Here is a 21,771-nt window from a genome sequence, read left to right as displayed (position 1 = left end):
AGATTTTATCTAAGAAAAGAAAACTCAAAGCGAATGTTGTGTTAAAGCCTCTCAGGCCAACGCAGCAGATGATGGCGATGGCGATGACGATGACGATGACGATTGCAACCCAGACAATGATTCGGGGTCCGGGGCTGTGCTGCAGGATTCAGCCCAGACAACAGGCACGGAGGTCGGGGAGAGCACCGAGGAGGGAGGGGTCAGTGTGAAGCCAGAACCAGACACAGGTACACATCCAGGACTGCCGTGATGCAGAGAGGCCCGGCCCTGCAGCACTAACTCTGCTGCAGCTGTTTATTTACCCCACATCCTGAGTGTATGCTTTAATCATGAGTGTGTGTGTGTGTGTGTGTGTGTGTGTGTGTGTGTGTGATCCAGATGAGCCGTTGTCTCAGGTGACCAGCAGACAGTTGGAGGCTCTCTTTCAGTACTCGGTAACAGGTGACTCAGCGTACCTGCTGGCTCCACAGCGCCCCCTGATGACTGCACAGGACGAGGACGGAGACACGTCAGTACACACAGAGAACACACGGAGAACAGACAGAGAACATACAGAGAACATACAGGCAACATACAGAGAACAGAGAACAAACAGAAGACAGACAAAAGACAAACACTGAAACTAAAGACTTTAACGGGCCTCAGGAGTTTTATGTTTTTGAATTCAGAACCCAGTAAATATTTTATAGAAAATAATATGACAGTTTGTTTTTCTCCAAACATCTCTTTCTATCTGTTTCATGTTTCTCCTCTCAGTGGACTCCATCTGGCGGTTCTCCACAGCCAGCAGGAGGCACTGAAGAGTCTGACTCAGGTCGTCTCTGCTCTGCCTGGAGAGGAAGTGCTCAACATGAGGAACCACCTGTACCAGGTACACAACAACTAAAACTCCACTTTCTCTTCAGAGCAGGAAGGACGTTTTCTATGGAGGGAGCAAAGAAACGCCCTAGTTAGGGGTGAAGGGAGCTTCCTAGTTAGGAAGAAAGAAAAAAAGACACAGTAGTTGAGAGAGCAGTGATGCCGCAACATCACATCAACATCCAAATCATAATCATGACTGAGAGACACACAGACACACAAACATGAACGGCTCACATCAGAGGATGTGAGTGGACACTGTTATGACCCCTCACCTGAGCAGCTCTGTGAAACACCTGGAGTCTGCTGAGGTGAGCTTGAATCTGTCTCTACCACCTGACTGAGAGGAAGGATTCAAGTGAGATGAACATAAACTTAGTGACAGTGGACAGGTGAGCTGAGAGGGCGGGACAGAAGAGCATTTACCTGCTCAGAGCTGAACTCATGTGTACCAGCAGCAGAGTGTGTTCACCGTCTGTGACCCCACCTATTCTGTGTCCCAGACTCCTTTGCACCTGGCGGTGATCACCCAGCAGAGGAGGGCGGTGGAGGCGCTGCTATTGGCCGGAGCCGACCCAACTCTGACAGATCGTCATGGTAACACAGTGCTCCACCTAGCTGCCCAGCAGGAAGGAGGAGGGATGGTCCAGTTTTTACTACAACACAGAGAGATGAGAGGACTGCTGGACCTCAGCAACACAGCAGGTACACACACACACACACACACACACACACACACACACAGCAAGTTAACACACCCAGATACACACACATACACACACACAAACAGGAAAATCGAATGTTTGACAATTTGTCTCCTTGTTTGTTTCCATGGATACCAGGCCTGTGTGCGATCCACCTGGCAGTCCTGACCAATCAGCTGTCCTCTCTCCGGGAGCTCCTGGAGGGCGGGGCCAATGTAGAGGCTCAGGAGCGTAGCTGTGGACGGACTGCGCTCCACCTCGCCACAGAGGCTGACAACGTGTCGCTGGCCGGCTGCCTGCTGCTGGAGGTACAGACAGACTGGGTGGACTGAGTGCCCAATCACAGGTGTCTTTTTTGACACCCACCTGTTAGCTTCTCTCGACAAAGCACAAACACACATTGCAAATCTAACAATGTGTGTTCGTGTGTGGTTTCTGTCGTCAGGGAAACGCCAAGGTGGACTGCTGCACATTTAATGGCTCCACCCCCCTCCACATTGCTGCTGGGAGGGGCTCTGTCAAGCTCACAGCTCTCCTCATGGCTGCAGGTAGGAAACACACACTTGTACTCTGAGGTGTAATGATGCGCCATTACGACTGATGTACACACACACACACACACACACACACACACACACACACACACTCTCTTCTCCATAACGCCATCCTCTCGTCTCTTCCTGTTTTCAGGTGCAGACCCTCATAAAGAAAACTTTGAGCCGCTGTTCTTCAGAGAGGAGGAGTGCTGCAATGAAGAGAGGGAGGATGAGGACGAAGACGAAGGTTACATCCCAGGAACGACTCCACTCAACATGGCCTCCACCTCACAGGTACACGGCTTCAGACACCTGGTGGGTGGGTGGAAGTTTGTCCACCAGGGAAAAGTGACAAGTTTATTTTCAAACAACCTGATCAACTAATAACAATTATTAGAAAATATTTGTTATAGATTGTCTTTAGGAAATGTGTCTATAAATCCTTCATTACATTTATTTTATGCAGAAAAACTTTTTTGGCCACGAGAAGGTAAAAAGTCCAGGAACAGGTCGTAACTTCTCACCTGGCTGCAGTGATGTACAGGTGTACTGCCAGACCCGGTGACATCACAGCTGGGTGTGGTCACGGGTGCAACACTTGTGACCACAGTCACACAGTCTTCTATTCTTGATAAATCATTAGTTTTACTCTAAAAGCTTTGTTTGATGGTAAAACCAGCGTTACCAGCTGTTGACCACTGGAAGGCAGAGCAGGTGAACTGAACTGAACTGAGAAACAGCTTCTACATGATGGTGAGTCTGTGTTCGCAGGTGCTGGAGCTTCTCAACGGTAAAGAGTATGAACCAAAGTCTCCTCACAGAGCCTTCAGCCCTCCACAAGGTGAGCTCCATTCTCATCCTCGTCTCTTCATCACTCGCACACTGACGTACAATCTTTTGTGCTGTGACCTCTCTGTGAGGACGTCTGAAAGACTTCAGGCCTTAAAGTCCTGATTTTATCTGAACTGATCATTTTTTCTGTTTAAGGTAAAAGTTCACAAACTACATGAGACACCTAATCTGAAGTTTTACAGCACACAAAATAAAAGTCATTCATATAAAAGAGAAAAAAAAAACAAGTCAGAATAAACCAACAACAATCAGATTAAATCTTCAGCTGATAACTACGGAAAACCTGGACTGTGTGTGTGTGTGTGTGTGTGTGTGTATAGGCGACCTGGCGATCCTGGATGTGGAGGTGAAGCAGGAGGTGTGTCGCGCTCTGGAGAGTGAAGGATGCTGGGAAAATCTGGCTCACGGTCTGGGTCTTGGGATCCTCAACACGGCTTTCAGACTGAGCCCCTCCCCAGCCAAGACACTGCTGGACAGCTATGAGGTAACACACACCAGCACCAGCTCTCCATCGCTGGACTCTGGTGACCTCTCTTCTCCTCGTCCCCCTTTTGACCCCTGTTGGTTTCTGTCCTGCAGGTCTCAGGTGGGACAGTCAGCGATCTGCTGGCTGGCCTCAGGTCAGTGGGAGACTGCAAAGCGCTGAGCATCCTGGAGGAAGCGCTGCGTCACTCCAACGCCAACGAAACACAGACAACCAATGAGACGACCGGTGAGCAAATCACATGACTGTTTATTCCCTCTGTCAGCTCTGACCTTGAGCCAGCCAGTTGAGTTTCTAGATGTCGCCATGACAACGAGTCAGTCAGATGTGGTTTCTCTCTGCAGGCGAATCCTTGTGCGCTCAGGTTCAGGATCTGAAGGTGGACGTTCGGATCGACAGCGGCGTTTGTGACAGCGGGGTGGAGCTTTCCACAGCGTAACAACCTGATGGCTCCGCCTCCAGGTCATCTCAACAGAGGAAGCACAATCAACCATCCATCATCATCATCATCATCATCATCATCATCATCATCATCATCATCATCCTTATCATCCTTCCATTGGGACGGAGCTGCGTTTGTCCTCCAGAAGAAAGGTCGTCTCTTCTTCATGAGTTTCTGGGCTGAAAGTTTCTCATCATTTTAATTCTATGTGTCGAACTGTTTTAACTTTAACTGATGAAGCAGGAAAAACATGTTTGTAAAGTGTGAAGACAAAAAGTCACAAACTAAAAATATTTTATAGAAAGAAAAGAAGCAGATGTTGTCACCATCTCTCAGCCCACACTACACTCCAGCTGTTCAACCAAAGAATGCACATTTGGCTCACTGTCGATTTAAAGGGATGATTCACCAGTTAAACCCAGGACTCGGCTTCTCAGTGGAGACAAACATGAACTTGCAGACGTCACATCGTAGAAAAAGTTTGGATTTGAACACACTGAACTGGTCTCTGGGCCTGGTTCTGGATCAGTGCTCTGCTGGTTCTGATTTGAGGGTTTTCGGCAGTGAGGCTTTGTTTGTGCACAGACAGACGAGCGGTGTCTGAGGGGGGCGGTGCTATTCACATGGAAATGATTGTAAAGAGGCTGATCCACCTTAAAGGACAGTTCAGGCTGTTTCCAATGTTTTAATATGATTCGCAGAATATGATATTAATCATGATGGAAACATCTGAAACTCTCCTTTAAATGTGCGTGTTAATGAGTTTTATCTATTTAGTGTTTTTTAATTTTAAGGCCCAGTTTCTGCTCGTCTGACTGAGGCGGGGAAGCTCGTGGGAAACGTAGCCTAGCTTCATCAAAAGAAATTATTACATAACCCAAGGCATTGTGGGACGTATAGTCCAGAGCTGTGAGGAGTTTGTGTGTTTTCTTGTGTGAATCTGAAGCTTGTTTATCCAGCAGATGATATTTATGTGTCCACCCAGCACTGTACAGTTCACCGTCAGCTCTGAACTGGTCTGTTGTTGTTTTTTAAATAAAATTTTGTTTTTTTTTAAATATATTTGAGTCTGTTGTTTGTGTTCAGGGGTTTTCGCATGAATATAAAAACTGTCCAGTTAATGAATTAGATTAACTTTGATTTACACATGAGGTTTTGCTGGTTTTCACTTTCTTCACTGTCACGACACATTCACTGTTTAAGCAAGTTACGGAGATTTTAAATTAGTAAAGTATTTTTAATGAACCAGATACATTTACTCAAGTTACTGGAATATTTCTATTTTAAGCTATTTTATTTATGTGTAATCCACATTTTAAATGTATTTATTAAGGGTGGTTTCCCTGAGAGGCGAGGTCTCTCTTACAGGATCGCAGCTGCTTAGGGTTAAGGGCCTTGGTGGGGGTGTGGGCTGTGGAGTCGATGAGGATTTGAATAAGCGTCGTTCTTTCATTTTTCCCATCCAGATTTAATCCTGCCAGTCTGGGGATCAGTCATTAAAATCAGTTTAACCTTCACACACCAAATTTGCCACTGTAGGAACAGTAGTTGCATTACCTTAGAAAATCAGAAATTTCATAGGAGCCATCTGGTACTTAAACAAATAGCACTGCATCCTTTGTGAATGCATAGTAATTGGTTTTCAACACAAACATGATGGGACTAAACTAAATCGCTTTTGTGTACAATTAACTAATATGTAGTATGTAATACGTAGTCTTACAGTCAACTTAACACTAAGTTATTAAATTTCTGTTCTGGGGCCCAGGAATAAGAAATGTGAATTCCTAAAAAGGGAAAAGAAAAATAACAGACTAAAATTATAATATTAAGAAAATAGTGAAAAGTGCCCATTGTTATTACCAGGAGTGCAAGTCAACTTATTGAGATGGTTGGGTTTTTTTTTTCTGACAGTCACAAACATAGACATGTTGAGTTTGCCATCAGAGAAACTGTCAAAAATTCACATTGGAGGGGCTGGTATTAATTTTTTGTATTTAAAAAGCACCTTAAATGATTAATAAATTATCAGAATTTTTGTGAATCAACTAAATGATAAATCAACTAATAATTTCAGCTTTAGAGCTCTGGTTGGTGTCTGAGGAAACATGAAACTGACATGTACAGTCGGGGTCAATAGGGGCCCAACAGCAAGTTTTTTCCCCGGGGCCCCTCAGCAGGTTAACCCGGCCGTGCTCCCACCATGTTCTTGGATGTCATTTTTCGGTGTCTTGAAACAGCGTCAGAGTGAGACCTCCTGCTCCCGGTGCTCTGACAGCTGTGTGACGGAAGACATTTTGAGCTGCTGCGGTCGGTCCCGTTATTTGAGTGTCAGCCTGAAGTCGGGGCTGACGTGGTGGGGAGTCAGTCTCCAGACTGAGCTGCATTCGGCGAATAAAGCGAAGTTTAAGCGAAACGGTTGTAGTTTATCGACGTATGTGTAGCCCAGCTAGCTAGCTTAGCGCAACAAAAGCTAGCAAAGTCCTAGATGCTCGTTAGTTAGCGTCACCTAGCTGGCCTGCCCTCCTCCTCCTCCTCCTCCTCCTCCTTCTTCACCTCCTCCTCGACAGCCGGTCCCTTAACCAGACACAATGGCTTTAAAACGAATTTCCAAGGTAAGATACTATCATGTTTTCCTCATTTAATCAGAATTAGAATAACCTCTAGCGGGTGTTTGTGTGCTGTTAGCTTGTTTGCTAACTCGCTAGCTCGTTCTTAGCTGCTGCCGATGACACAACGATTGACATAAAATCGTCAAATTATTGGCTGGTGTTTGGTATGCGATGCCAGCTTGTCGGCATTTTAAACTTGAGTGTTTTTTTTTTTGCGTTTATGTTAATCAGCGGTACTTAAAGGCAGGTTTTAGACAGAGACCCCCACCCCCGCGGCGGCTGTGTAAGGCTTCGGATCAAACAATGGTTTAGTTGAGTGACCTGGTGTTAGCTTTAGCTTCAGTCTGACGGGCCTTTAACTCACATATTCTGCTTTAATCTAACTCACTGTAGATGGGAAAAACAAAAAAAACACCTCTTCACTAAACCTGAGGTTATTCACTGTCACTTTCACTCTGTCTGAAGTTCCTCTTTAACTTTAGAGCCATTAAATTTTTATTTATTATATGCATTTATTATTATTTTCATTTATACTGGTCTGGGTGACATGTTGGGTACCAATACTAAAACGATACTGGTGCAGGTCTCAATGTATTGAATGCATTTCCCTCTGAGAGTATTTTAAACTCTTGAATATTTTTGCCTTGCTGCCACAGACCGCCACATTAGGTGTAAGTTATGTTGTCAGGGAAGCTCACTGATTCATAAAACACAAGTGATGATTTGAGCAAAAAGTTTAGTCCACAAATGATTTTTTACATGGTGAATTCATCCATCAGTTTTCTGTTTATTGTCCTCCAGACATGGACAGATTATGAGACAGTGGGCCCCTGAGCATAGGCAAGTTAAAGGTCCCCCGCCCCTCATATACAGGATCCCAGTTGTGTGTGATCCTCTTGTGTCTCCATGTGATTGTTTTGATTCTTTTTTGTGGTGGTTATGTGTCTCTTTGGGTTTTCCTATTGACTTCTGTGGCCTCCAAACGAGAAATATTAAGACACCTCATACAGAAGCTCTGGCCCCAAGGCCCTCTGACCCTTGTGGTTTTTAAGGCCTGTTCAGTAATCCTACATGGGTTCAGGTATTAAGTGTCATCCTCTGTAGTCTTAAAACTTCTTAAATGGGACGCTGCAGAAACCCTTACCTGAGTACCATTTATTTAATGAAGTTTGGATAGTTGATCCTAGTTTTTCAAGCTGTCGCACAAACATTAAAAAGGAATCTTCACTAAATGTTGTTTTCAACAGGACATGTCTGCAGGAAGAATAAACAAAAATTACTCAGAACGTGACCCAGGACTTGATTCCAGCCTGTGGTAACTTACAGTTCATCAGGCCTGCAAGTAATAATCATTTTCCTAATTGATTAAACAGATGATTATTGACTCGATTCATCACTTATTTGTTTAGTCTAATAAGTGTAAAAAGGAAGTGAAAAATGGTCATCATATATTTGTAAGTGACCTCCTTAAATTGCTTAATTTTTCACACCAACAGTCAAAAACCCAAAGAGATTTAATATACTGTCATAAATAACTAAGACGAGCTGTAAATCTTCAGGTCTGAGAGGCTTCAACCACCAAATGTTTTGGCTGAATAACTGATTGACAAAATAATTGCAGATTGATTTTCTTTTGACTAATTGATGAATTGACTAATCGCTGCAGGTCTACAGTTTATTTATTGTGATGTTCTTATCTCCATTGTGTTGTTTTTTTTTTTTGATTGGCTGGTAACAAAAAGTCAATTAATCAATTAGTGGATTGACAAAAAAGCAACTGTTGTGATATTCAAGTTCACTGGTTTCAGCTGCTCTGTTGTGAGGGGGGTTTGCTGCTTCTGTTTGTCTTTGCTAGTAGTTCACTGAAGTTATTAAGTTTTGACTGTTGAACCAACTTATTAATTGATTAATATAAAAATAAAATGTTGAAAGTGTGGGACTAGCTCTCTAAAGACCAAGTTGTTACTTAATGTCTCAATATGCTGTCAGGGCAGTTTGAACAGTTTTTCCTGCTGAAATGTTCAGGAGTCACAAGATGCTTTTTGTTGTACTTTGCTCACTATGGAAGCAAAAAAAACAAACTGAATTTTTTTCAGACACGATTCAGTGAGTAATGTAATAACAATAATTAAAATAATAATAATAAACTTTAAATTTATAGAGCACTTTTCATACAAGAAATGGAGCTCAAAGTACTTTACAATAAAATAAGGGTAATTAAAGTTTTGTAGTCTTGTGCAACGTTTAAGAAATGATCAAATAAATTCAGTCACTTAAATGCAAAATACAAGTGTAATTAAGTCAAAGTGATGCATGAAGTCCAATATGTGTCAGAGGGACAGGTAGACAGGTTTGATGTGACCTGCTTTTTAAAAATGATTCTGTTTGTTCTTCACCCAGTTTACTGAATTTTTTTGTTTGCTGCATACCAGTGAACATGTCAATCAAAACCAAAATTGATTAAAATGCTACAAAGTCTGTTTCAGTCTCTGGTTCGCAGGATGTTTTAGTGTCCAAACATTCTGTCAGCTCGAATCACTTTTTAAATTTGCACAGCAGAAACTCATGAAAAGGATCAGGGCTGCAACTAACGATTAATCTGCTGATTATTTTTTGATTAATCGTCAAACGTCACAGTTTCCCACATCCCAAGATGATGTCTTCAGACATCTTGGTTTGACTGAACAGCAGTCCAGAACCCAAACATGTTAAGTTTATGATCATGTGTGACAAAAAAAAACAGCAAATCCTCACATTAAGAGAAGGTAGAAACAGTAAATATTTCACATTTTACTTCAAAAAATGACTTGACTTGAGATAATTCAATTACAAAATAGTCAATAGATTAATTTTCTGTCATTGGACCAATCATTACAGCTTTAAATAGAAAAAAGTAGTGGTCATGGTCTATATTTATATTTCTGAATGAAATACTGTTGACTGTGACTTCTTACTTTCCCTCAAATTCACTAAAAATGTAAGTGTGGTCATGGCATGTCTCCTCAGAAGTCAAAAAGAAGCAGCGATTGATTTTCCAGTGGATTTATTTAGTGGAACATAAGATTGAATTTTCAGTGAATTAATTGAAAAACCACTGAAACATTTTAAAAACACCACCAAGAGTCTGTGAGCTTTTAAACCAGCGTTAACGTCTGCTCTCCCAGCTGCTTCTGTCACCGTCAGGCTCTGAATTCCTGACCGGCCGGATCTGAAAGCTTCGTTGCTGCTTGACTGTTTTCTAGCCTCCCAGAATCAGTCAAATCTGAAAGATGAGCTGAGCGTGCCGTGCCTGTATGTCACATACCAACGCACACAGCCAGTTTGGCTTCAGGGAGGCCTGCAGGCTGGAAATACTAACCCCTCGTCCTATAAGCAGCCGTGTGTTTTCTCCCCTTGTGGTTATATCCTGATCTGGCCTCTGGACTCTGCTGTCCACCCGACTCGAGGAGTAAAAATAGACCTGCTGCTTACACATCAATACTGGCCCGTGTGTTTTTAGTGCTGCATTCACACAGCAGATAAGACTTCATGACCAGGCTGCTGTCGTTACAGGCTCAAGTTTGGTTTTTAAAATAAATGTATTTGTGCTGAAGTTATTTATTTATTTACTTATTTTTTACTGAGCTGATAAATGTTTTTCCTATCAATTATTTGGTCAATTAAATGTCAAGAATGGTGAAAGATGTCCATGGTGAAGTCTCCAGATGGAAGCAGCAAATCGGAGACATTTGAAAATTATAGAACCTTTTTTTTTTCATTTTAAATTTTGCTGACTGAAATGATGAATTGAACATCAAAAAGAACAGTTGGGGATTTGGCAACCAGTTGTCTCGTCACACATGTGTGTCAAGGATCAAACTTGTAACTGAATCAGTGGTAATAACTGCAAAAAACAATTATTTTAATTATTGATTTAGAGAAAAACGGAACAAAGTCAGTTTTACTTCCCAAAGCTCAGTCTAATCATTATCAGTGGATCCTCTAAAAATTTGTGATTTGTATATATATAATATAAATAAATACTTTTTTCTATAATCAATTGATAGATTGATCTGTAAAACATCAGAAAAGTGCAAAATATGACATCACAGTCACAGTTTCTCTTTTTGTCCAACAACAGTCAGATTTCAAAGAAAGTTCACAATAGACAAAGAAAAGATGGGAATCCTGACAATTATTAACTTTCTGGCAGTCACCTAATTGATTAATCAACTAATCAGCTCAGTTTTTTTTTTTTTTTATAAAGCTTGAAGTAAACTTTTTGGGGCACAGGTAATTTATTTTTTACCTGATTTTAATCCGTTAATATAAATATTGAGTATGAGCTGATTTTCTGATTAGATCCTCATTTTTACTGACACGCCGATTAAACATTTTCTAATATATTGAAATTACAGCTGTAAATCTTATTTTTCCTAAGCTACTTGACCCAAATACTGAAGGTCCTGATTAAAACTATGAAGTCGATCAGCCTGAATTATTGATATTATATGAATAAAGATTAACTGCTGCAGTCAGCCAGACAGAAGATGTCTCACTCTGTTGGATTTTGTGGTAACCAAAAAAACTGTTCACTCATGATTTTACAGTTGTTGCAGAGTACAGCTGAAATAATTAGTAGATTTATCAATTAGTTGATTGCTAGAAAAGTAATCTGCAGATGTTGTTGATAACTGAAGAACTTTTTCAGTTAAAAAAACAGAAAAAGTTTAAATAGACTCGGGCTGAACAATTAATCAAGGAAATAATCAGCCGATTAATCAACAGATTAACTCGACCCACCACAGTTATGGAGGCCACATCAACACGAACACATTTTTATTTCAAAACTAAAATGATCCCCCTCCAGGCAAGTGTTTTAGCTCTGTATCAGAATAAGCTCTGTCCATACTAACTGAAAACACTTACCACATGCCCATTCACGTACACTGGGCATGTGTGTGCCAGTGTAAAAAGGAAGCAGATAGTCGACTCTGCAGTTGGTTAGTTGCCGAAAATACTATGAATGGGAAACAGCAAAGGTGAAAAGATCAGAGATTTATTTGCTTGAACCAATGGTGACGTGGAACTGTTAGTGACAGTAACATGAGTATAAGGCAGTTATGGCGGCGGAAAACATAGACTGGGAGTCGTCGGTTTCTTCTGGAGAATGGGTCATGTAATGGTACTGTGAACAAATCAGGGTAGGACTCGTCGTGACTGATAGAGATCGGGCAGCAAACTGGCTGTCTGCGTCATCGTTTCTGAAACAACCAGACTGAAAAAAAACCACAGTTTCCAAAAGTCTCTGTTTTATAGGCTTGAAAACTCCAGACTAGTGTGCCAGGTGCAAACATAGCAAAAGTGTTGTGTTTTCAAACTAAAACCTATCACTGTACATATAGCCTGTGTTGGCTGTTTTAAAGCCCTCTTGAGTTAAAATTCTTCAGAGGAAGTGGGAGCAAAACATCCATCAAACCCAATAAAACGTGTGATGGTTGTTTCAGCATATTTCAGGTCTTGTCAATCTCTGTGTTTTTCTTATATAAACCACTTCTCTAAAACCTTCTCATTTCCTCCTCTGACTGTCTGGAGTCCTGATCACTCAGACCGCTCACTGTTTAACTGCGTTGGACGTCAGACAAGAACCTTTGTAGGGTCATTACAGAGCCTTCATCAGTCCCAGAATAATCACATCTCCAGCACCTACCTTCAGTACCTAAAATGGAAATACACTGTTACGTTTGTAACCTGAACGATATGCAAAAAAAAAAAAAAAAAAATCATATTGCAATTATTTTGGCAGATATTGCAATATGAGTCATGATTTTAGTTGGAATAGTCATTTTTTCATTTAATTTTAATTTAAAAAAATATAAAAATGATGGCGTGATTTTTGTTTGGTCTTGTACCAAACAAGGATGTTCCCTTACATCTGTAGAATGTGACTTGTAGGCCGTCTCTGTAGCAACACCATGCACTTTATGTATGGTCTGATGAGACACACTGACATTGACTTGTGACGTCCTTACACACAGCATCTCCAAAGTCCTATAGTTATCACTCACACTTAACGAAGGGAGTAATATATTGTATTTTTAATGCATAGTCCATTTGATTTAAGGCTAAATAAAGCAAATAGCATTAATCAGCCATCAGTTAACTGACACCATAAAATAAACTTCATTTTTAATTAAGGTTGTATTTCATTTTCAGTGAAACTCTATGTACCCCCTTCATGTATTAGAACTCAAACCAGAGCCCTGACTGAATTTGCACCTAACTGAAAAATGAAGTGTATTTTATGGATAAAATTCAGACTTGAAAAGAAGAATATCCTGCACACTGATCTTGATTAGCATCACGATTTATTGATCATCCTAATCTTTCCACCTCTCTAAACCTTCGTCAGAAGTATTTTGAGGATAAAATTTACAAATGCTTCTCTTTGTAATTTGTAAATCTTAACATTAAACATTAAATAATAAAAAGACTAAGAGGTTCTTTTTATTATTATTTTAGAAATCCTTAATCCACCCACAATGAGCTGTAGAAGTTGGATTCTTCCACTTTTGATGGAGCAGGTGTAGCACTGTGACAGTTCACCTCTCCCCCTGTTAGATCAGATCAGCTGCTGCACACTGCAGCTGAAGGAAGTAGTTGGGTGTGGGGGTGTGTGTGTGTGGGTGTGTGTCACACCTGGCAATGATTTCAAACAGGAAACAAAATGCAAAACAGTGACAGCAGCAGGCACGGACATATATTATTAGATAATTTATTTCCTGCTGCTGTTTGTGCAGGTTGGTCAAAGTTGTATTAGCTGCTCAGACATCAACATGATCTGCTGTTGGCTCAGTGACACCTGTTTGTCCAGCTGATGAAACAAAGTTTTTTTTGGTTTTCAAAAGAGGAATAATAATAACATTTCCATGAAAAAGTGTGATATAGATGTTTGCAGCTGTACAGGTTGTTGTAAGTCGACTTCCAGGCTTCAAATCTCTTTAAGTGACAGATTGAAATGACAGGATGGATTTCTCATTCGCCACCATGTCATTGAGTAATTGAAAAGTCTCTAACAATAAATCTGATGCAAATATACATCATGTTACTGTTGTTTCTTCAGTATGGTCCAATGTCTTGTTTCTGTAGTGAAATGGTTGTGTGTCTCTCTCTCTCTCTCTCCTCTCTCCACCTGCAGGAGCTGACCGATCTGTCCAGAGATCCTCCGGCTCAGTGCTCGGCCGGGCCAGTCGGTGAAGACAGTAAGATCGTCTTAGTTTTCTTTACACATGCGGACACTCGGCCTGCCTGTCAATTTGTTGTCATAATGACACAGGAAGTGTACTTCATTAACCTTCCTGTGTTTCTTTTCCTTTTCTCCAGTGTTTCATTGGCAAGCTACTATAATGGGGCCTGTAAGTATCAAACTGCTGCAGTGTTAAATTCAATTAATCATAGTTTTAGTTTAATTTGCTTGCATATGAAGCAGTTTATTGATTTGACTGTGACACAAAAAGATACAACACAAATTCAAATTCAGTCCCATTTTTCTAACATTGTACGTGTGTGTGTGTGTGTGTGTGTGTGTGTGTGTGTGTGTGTGTGTGTGTGTGTGTGTGTGTGTGTGTGTGTGTGTGTGTGTATATTTCTAAGAGCCATCTCTAGAATAAAGAAAAGATCAATTATTCGGTAATCGGTATTATTTTCTTAAATATACAGACTAATTAAAACCAGACCTTACCTTCTTTTTAATGAGCATGTATAAGCTATGAAATCCATGTACAGATAAATAGTTGAGCTCTTGGACTGAATCGTCGTTCATGGTCTCTTCCTCTTCTTCCTGCTGATAAAGAGAAAGAGGAGGAGCTTGTCTCAGCCTCACAGTTTATAAAAACTCATTTTCAGACTCAAAGCTTATTTGGCTCCACTCTTACCCACAGTTAGCTTGTTCATAATAACTAGTTTGTGTTCTGCTTGTTCAACAGGTGTTTGCTAAATTCTCGTTCTGTCCCCATTATTTTTGCACTAATAAACACTGTCGTCTACTATAGTAAAATATGACATAAAGTCAACGTTTCCAACAGTTTTTGAAGTAAAGTCTCCAAATGTCATCACACATTGATCTGTACAACTGTGAAGATTTTAGATAATAGTTTCTTGTGCAAACTGGCAGAGACACAGAGCATCAATCTTCAACATGATCAGACTTAAATTCCAAAATATCAACAATAATAGGAGTTTATTTTTTCATATCAGCCAGAAATGTATCCTGCATATCCCTGCTTATTGTTATTACTACAGTTATTACAATAGGAGCTGCAGTGATCACAGTCAGTGTTGATGTATAAATGTGTGACCTGTGTTGTGTCTGTCTTCCTGCTGCAGCCTGATAGTCCCTACCAGGGCGGAGTATTTTTCCTGACTATTCATTTCCCTACAGATTATCCCTTCAAACCACCCAAGGTCAGTGAATGCCTCGTCTCACTGGTGTTTCTGAATCTTTATCTGTCAAGTCTTCTGTTGCTTTAAGATACAGTTTTTTGTTGAACCTCTTAAAATCCTTCATCCCGCTCCGGGACACTTTAGCCTTGGTGCTACTTCAGGTGGTTTCAGTCTGTACCAGACCCAGTTTTCACACACGCCTGATAAGTTCTATATTGTTAGAAATCTCGTTGTCTCCCGATTCCGTCTGTGCAAAACATTCAGGATCCTCATGTAACTACAACATCTGTCCAAGTCTTCTCACCACAAACTCTCTGAATTCCAAATGAAACACGTGACTCAAAGAAAAAAAACTAAACAAAAACACTCAATTTCCACCATGTGTGTGCCTCTGTAACTTCAGGGTCTTGTCTTCATTCTGTTTGATTGTAAGTGTAAAGCGTTTCCTTTCAGAGGAGACCGACCAGAACATTGACCTTTTTATTTTGGGTTCTTCATGTATGGGCCTGTGCTCAGAGAGGAATGGGGGTTAACCTGTCAAAAGGAAATTGAAAATGTCTTCTGGTAAATGAAGAAACATTTGTAGGAACACACAGGTTGAGCTGAGCCACTTAAAGGGGCTGTAAAATTTAAAACCAGGAAAGCAAAATGTTTGTTTATGTATTTGTTGTTGTGTCAAGTCTTGATCACACAGATAAACTCTCTCTGTTCTGTTCTCCTGTTTCCTCCATCAGGTCGCCTTCACAACCAGAATTTATCATCCAAATATTAACAGTAATGGCAGCATCTGCTTGGATATATTGAGATCACAGTGGTCTCCAGCATTAACTATCTCTAAAGGTAAGAAACATCATGTCAGCAGTGTTTTTTTCTTTTTTTTTTGGATAGCTACAGTGAGAGAGAGAGAGTGGATGACATGCAGCAAAGGGCTACGGGTCGGACTTGAACCCGGGGTGCTGAAGTCAGAATCAAGCTTTTGTGGTACACGCTCTACCAGGTCAGCCACCAGGGCGTCCAACAGTGTTATCTTACATGAGGATCATGAAAAATCATGACCAGCGACTGAGCAAAACAAACAAAATAAATAAAACACTGAAAAAAGGGAACGGTAGAGAGAGAGAAGGAAACGTTGCTGAGTCAGTTGTTTCACGTGTAGATTGTTAGATCTGAAACAGAACAAAGTTATTCTTATGGATTTGTCTTGGAGATGCAGCTAATTTTTACAGCTTAAAATCATACAAATGTTTACTTTGATGTTAATGGACAGGCCTGTAAATACAATTTCACTTCACATGAAGACTTTATGGTTTATAAGGCTACGTCCACACGACTACATTTTAGTTTTTAACAGATCTCTTCTGCTACATTTGATCCACACTATTCCAAGTTTTCAAACCTCTAAAACAGAGACTTTCAGAAACGCTGCTGGTTCCGTTTAAGTCTAAAACTTCAGGGTTGTGTTGTAGCCTGGACGGACAGAAATGGTCAGAGGATTTACTATAACTAACCAACTGCAGAGTAGACAATATGCCTCCTGTTTACACCAGCTTGCACAGCCCAGTGTACGTGAATGGTCATGTGATATGTGTTTTCAGGTGTGTTGGTGTGGACGGAGATAATTTCTGATATGGAGCTAAAAGACTTGTATGAATGCAGATTGTTTTAGTTTTAAAATGAAAGAAATATTCCACAAGTAAAAAAAAAAAAAAACAGCCAGTGGAAAGTGTTTATCTGGAGACATTAACACTGGACATTTTGAAATTCAACAGACTCTGCATGAGTCCATCATAAAAACAATCATCATCATATTTTATAGTTTACAAAGATTTTAATCATGTAGCTAAATGTTTACTTTTTATTTTTTTTGTCATATCACCTCTATAAAAACACTGTAATACCTGAAACTCATTATTTTACAAGCTGCAGATTTTATGGAAGTTGGTAGGTTTTGTTTAGAGCTTCATCAAAAGTTTTTTTTTTTTTTTTTGGTGTGTAATTGTTGTGTTTCAAGCTATTTTGTTGTTGAGGCTACAAAAGGTATAAAAGTAGAATATGACAGGTTATGCTAATTACTTGTCAACCAGCTAACTGCTAATTAACTGTAAAATTATTATACACTTTAGTTTCATTCTTTACCTGATCTCCCTGCACTTTGTCTTATTAAATAGATGCAGTACTCACACTTAGACCAGGATCTCCTCACTGTCAGTCGCTTTGGATAAAAGAGTAAATGTAAAACTAAAGATTGATTGTTGCAGTAAAGTCAGTTCCTCTCTCAGACCTCTCTGACCTGCTGTTTCCTCTCCACAGTCCTTTTGTCCATTTGTTCTCTGTTATGTGACCCAAACCCCGACGACCCGCTAGTGCCAGAGATCGCCCGCATCTACAAAACAGACCCTGTAAGGTGAGTTCACACCTGTGACACAAACTCTGCAGCACAGACTCAGTCTCCATCTACACAACAGACTCTGTTGGAGACCTGCACAAAACCATTTTACAAACCCACACCAGTAAAGGCTCACATCAGTCCTGACAACTTACCTGTCATTACGGATGGGACGGGTTCATCTGTTGTTAGCTCAGGTGTGATGTGTGTGTTAGCAGCCTGGAGCCACACAGTTAAACTAAACTACATGAATTAATGATGAAAAGTGACCGTCAGTCAGCTGATAGTTGTGTGGTCAGTTTCACCCACTGGCTGAACCAGTAAATCAATATAAATCTATATTTGTACCTGACCTGGAGCTGGACACAGACTGGATCACCATCTACAGAACAGACCCTGTTAGAGTCCTGCAGGAGTCCACTTTTACAAACCCACGCCAGACCTGATCCCTCACCTGACTTTTCTTGATTTTAAAAATAAAATAAACTGAGGAATTATAGTCAGAGTTGCATCATAATTTATTTATTTATAATTAAATGTATTTACTCCTTGTTATATACTGAACAGGGAAGTTTGTGCTTTGTCTGTGATGATGATGCCCATCACCCCACGTCTTCATGGAGCAGGTTAAACAGCAACAGGAGGTCTGTGAACAAACTGTAGACCATCAACAGATCCTCTGAATTAACTTTGAACAGGATGAACACGTCCAATGTTTAATAATTTCAGTGTTTCTCTGGAGGCTGAGACTATAGAGGCAGTGAAACCTTGATCCACTCTGCATTAGAAACCTGCACATGAACACATAGTAGAATGTGTGTTGAAGCAGCAGCGTGGAGGGTCTTAACCCTGGTGTCCTGCTCATTGGTCTCAGGTATAACAGACTAGCCAGGGAGTGGACAGAGAAGTATGCCATGCTGTGAGGGTAAGAGCTGAGCTCAGGTCCTCACTGAGCCGCCTGCTGCCTCCCGCCTTCTGTCAGGAACATGTCGTGTAAAACCTAAAGCACGTTGATGCAAAGCATGGCTCCCAACACAAACACTGCTGCTCTGTTTGTTACTTGCATGCAGCATTGCTCAGTGAGAAAACACCTGGAGACTCTCTGCTTCTGTCACAATCAAACAGAACAGGTGTCTCACATCTGGTCCTGGTTTTTGTCTCCAAAATATTTTCTTAAACTAGAACTAACCTGAAGCTCCACTCAGCTGTGGTAGCCAGTTAAACTGACTACAGTCACACTGATGAACCTGAAGGCGCCACAGAGTTCAGTCAGTGTCAAGACTGTTTCTGTTAAAGCTGTCGTCTTGAATAAAGAATCTGCACCAACAATTACTGTGGAGGTTTAGTTCATAATGTGTATCAGCGATAAAAACATTGTACTTAAGTTAGAGGCTGTGATGTGTAACCATGGTGATGTCTGTTAAAAGTCAAAACACAAGCAAACGACAGTGAAACAAACTGGAATAAATCAGATAAAATGTTTTTATGAAGCAGGCTGCTGCTGATGTGATCGTCTCTCTGGAGGTTGTGTGAAGACTGCGTATCAGTCCCGACCATAAGTATGTGGACACACAATAATAGACACTACATTAAAGTGTCAAGTCTGAGCAGGCATCAGTCAGTGTAGACAGAACTGTGTGGGAGAAAAGAGGCTTTTACCACAGCATCTAGTGAACTGTTAACTGAATTTTCTGAATCTGAATCTAAAGTTTAGGCTTTAATGGTGACAGAATACTCGGCCACTAAATGTCTCTTTGCAGCTGAGTCATTTCACTGTTGGGTCATGGACAAAGAAGCTCAGACTCAGAGGTGAAGGAGATCAAAGAGTTTCATTTAGACTGGGGAGTGAAGAGAAGACTAACAGTGAAGAAGAAAATGATGGTGATGATGATGATGATGAGGTTCAAAACAGCAAAAATGAATCGGATGTCAAAGGTTGTTGGTTTCTAAGAAATCAGGTATTCACAGGAGAATAAAGGTCGACTGAGGAGAACAAGTCTGTATGGATGAAAGATCATTTTCATGATGAAGAAAAAACCTCTTTATGACTGAAAGGAGGTCAGGAACTCTCTAGGTGACATGTTTCCTTGTCAACGATCAATAGATGACTTCATGACCAGAACCTCAGAGGCCTCAGCACAAGATACAAACCCCAGAAACACACAGTCCTGGAGTCCTGCAGCTAAAGATCTATGAACTGAGACAAAAATTAGCTTAGGACCCAAAGTCTCCACCTCCTGTCAAACATGGTGCTGGTTCTGTTTTGGCTCCAGTGGAGCTGGCAAGCCACTTTAGTGATGATGGTCCATGAAAACTAACTGGTCGACATCACATCACTCAACAGGACAGTGATCCTGGTCGAGTTAGTCACCTGATCTCAGTCCACCTGCTGAAGACCAGACTAAAGACAGAGACCACACAACAAGAAGAGCTGAAGGAGCTGCAGTGAAGCTGTGGGAGAGAATCACCAGGGAGGAGACAGAGTCTGATGTCTGAGGCTCAGAGACTTCAGACACTGACTGCGAAGGATTTTACACTAAATATTTAATGATTATTGTTGACCTTGTGGATCTGTCCAGTTACTTTGGCCTCTTTTCTCCCACACAGTTCTTCCTACACTGACGTAAACCTACTCAGATTAAAACTCAGACTATTGATCTAGTCGATCTGTCCACATACTTGTGGCCTAGACTATAAACTGTGTGGTCAGGCATGGCATCGTCCTGCAGTGTGCTTCCACCTGACGGTTCTCACCTGTGCTTTTTTTTATCTGCAGGTACAACAAGACAGCTCAGGACTGGACCCAGAAATACGCCATGTGATCCTCCTCCTCCTCTTCCTAACTGCTGGAATAAACTGTTTGATTTCCTCATGTGGCCACGCCCCCTCTCATCAGACAATAACAGCAATTTGTTCATTGTTTTCTCCCCATCCTCAATTTTAATGCTTTTTAAATCCTTGATCTGCCCTTTTTCTCTGCTTTCTGAAAACAAGTGAAGGGCTGAGGACTCTGAGCTGTGAATGTGCCAACTGCAAAACAAAACCCACAAACCAGAGCGGACTCACTGTAAACCGCCTGAAGAGAGACCTGTTACAATAAATAAACTTGCAGGAGAAGATGAATATATAATAATAATTTAATGCATGTCAGTGATTGGTTCCTGTGCTGCTGAGAACAGATTCTCCACGTCAGCTTTTCTTTGGGTTTGTTCTGTTGTTGTGTCTTTTTTGTTTCTTTTGTTTTTAGAGACGAGCCGTTAGTTCATCCGTCATCCACAACACTGTTCTCCTCTTTTTGCACTGAAGATGAAACTCAAGCTCTTGACGGCTGATCGATCAACTAATAGCTCTGTCTTGGTTTTTTTTCTCAATAAAGTTGAACAAATTGCAATTTTGTGTTGCACTGTCTTTATTTTCTTCTAAACTGTGTGGTCAGACATGGCATCGCCCTGCAGTATTAATTATTGTAGCTTGATCATAAATGTGTGTTGAAACTCATTTCAGTCAGTCCCAGGTATTCAATGGTTTCATCTGTCACCTTGAACACCTGAGAAGGTGGTGACCAGTTTTCCAGGACTGGGATGCAAAGAAGAATGTGGAAAGATCCCAAGTTTCTCAGTGTGTCCAGCTGGAAGAACTGAGAGTGGAGATGGGATCAGGCAGAGGATCTGCTGCAGACAGAGCGCCTCCGTTCCCTGCAACAGAAAACCTTCCTTGAGGAAGAGAACAGGCACCTCAAAGAAACACTGCACAAGAAGGAACAAAAACTAGAGAGTGACCATCTCCAGTGGCAGCAGAAGAAAACCTCCCTGCTGGAGAACATGGAGAGCCCCCCCCCAGTTGTTCTGGAAATAGGTGGTGTTTAGGCAGAGGCCCAGCAGTTGACATATCTGGTCTGGGTTGAGGTTGGTTCTATTGTGTTTGCACCACCTCCATAGTTGGATGTATGTGAATAAGTTTTGTATGCAGGCAGTTTCCAATAAACTTTTAAAATGAGTGAGTAAAATTTACAGTGCATGAAGCAAAGCAGCTAAATCTTTCTCTGTGTTCTTAGACTTGATATTCTTCAAAGGTTTAATGTTCTAGGTGACATAATACCCATTTCTCTGAAAACCTGACCAGGAAGATGGCAATACTGCTCGTAATACTGAAAACAATACAGTTTAGGCTTGGGCTTATTAGGAAACATCACCTTTGTGATGTTGGAATTAAAACGATCACAAATACTGTTATTGAAGGCTAACAATTACCTTGTGTTTCCCTTATATAAATTGCCTTTTGCTGCTTATACAACCCAGATATTACGTATTAAGATTTAAAACCAATAAAAAACAAATTTCTTCAGTGCAGCAAAGTAAATATGCTACTCTACCAATCAATGAGTCATATGCTGTTATTCCTCTGTCTGCACTCACCGTCATATTCTTTCAGCCACATATCCAGTCGGTGGATCGTGTGTCCAACATGCTGAACATC

The 21,771-nt window shown here is 40.9% G+C and overlaps 2 protein-coding genes across 4 annotated transcripts in view; both read left to right on the top strand.

The window, feature by feature from the left end:
• Positions 1-4,934, top strand: part of nfkb1 (nuclear factor of kappa light polypeptide gene enhancer in B-cells 1) — a 32,994-nt gene extending 28,060 nt beyond the window's left edge. For both annotated transcript variants that reach the window (XM_071506645.1, XM_071506646.1), the window contains 11 exons: positions 48-227; positions 379-508; positions 757-871; positions 1,362-1,563; positions 1,701-1,870; positions 2,008-2,110; positions 2,253-2,392; positions 2,870-2,939; positions 3,271-3,434; positions 3,530-3,662; positions 3,779-4,934. In XM_071506645.1, coding sequence (XP_071362746.1) covers positions 48-227; positions 379-508; positions 757-871; positions 1,362-1,563; positions 1,701-1,870; positions 2,008-2,110; positions 2,253-2,392; positions 2,870-2,939; positions 3,271-3,434; positions 3,530-3,662; positions 3,779-3,873 — 1,502 coding nt within the window. In that variant the 3' untranslated portion in view covers positions 3,874-4,934. The remainder of the gene's footprint in view (positions 1-47; positions 228-378; positions 509-756; positions 872-1,361; positions 1,564-1,700; positions 1,871-2,007; positions 2,111-2,252; positions 2,393-2,869; positions 2,940-3,270; positions 3,435-3,529; positions 3,663-3,778) is intronic.
• A 1,186-nt stretch (positions 4,935-6,120) lies between these two features.
• Positions 6,121-20,686, top strand: LOC139605816 (ubiquitin-conjugating enzyme E2 2-like). Of its 2 annotated transcripts, XM_071457623.1 has the most exons (8): positions 6,166-6,491; positions 13,666-13,729; positions 13,851-13,882; positions 14,853-14,930; positions 15,644-15,749; positions 17,220-17,313; positions 18,170-18,220; positions 20,072-20,686. In XM_071457623.1, the coding sequence occupies exons 1-7, from the start codon at positions 6,468-6,470 to the stop codon at positions 18,216-18,218; spliced, it is 447 nt and encodes a 148-aa protein (XP_071313724.1). In that variant the 5' UTR covers positions 6,166-6,467; the 3' UTR covers positions 18,219-18,220; positions 20,072-20,686. The 2 variants fall into 2 exon arrangements, with proteins under 2 accessions (XP_071313725.1, XP_071313724.1); XM_071457624.1 differs by lacking the exon at positions 18,170-18,220 and having other exon boundaries at positions 6,121-6,491.
• The last annotated feature ends 1,085 nt before the right edge of the window (positions 20,687-21,771 follow it).

The sequence above is a fragment of the Trachinotus anak genome, unplaced genomic scaffold (assembly GCF_046630095.1).
Source record: "Trachinotus anak isolate AG129_WGS33_773 ecotype Australia unplaced genomic scaffold, CSIRO_AGI_Tana_v1 ptg000021l, whole genome shotgun sequence".
NCBI lineage: Eukaryota > Metazoa > Chordata > Actinopteri > Carangiformes > Carangidae > Trachinotus > Trachinotus anak.
This window is presented reverse-complemented; position numbering and strand designations above follow the sequence as displayed.

Coding starts and splice junctions, on each gene's coding strand:
- LOC139605816 (XM_071457623.1), top strand. CDS start 6,468: ATGGCTTTAAAACGAATTTCCAAG. Junction 15,750..17,219: donor AGCATTAACTATCTCTAAAG/GTAAGAAACATC, acceptor TCCTCTCCACAG/TCCTTTTGTCCATTTGTTCT. Junction 17,314..18,169: donor TACAAAACAGACCCTGTAAG/GTGAGTTCACAC, acceptor CATTGGTCTCAG/GTATAACAGACTAGCCAGGG.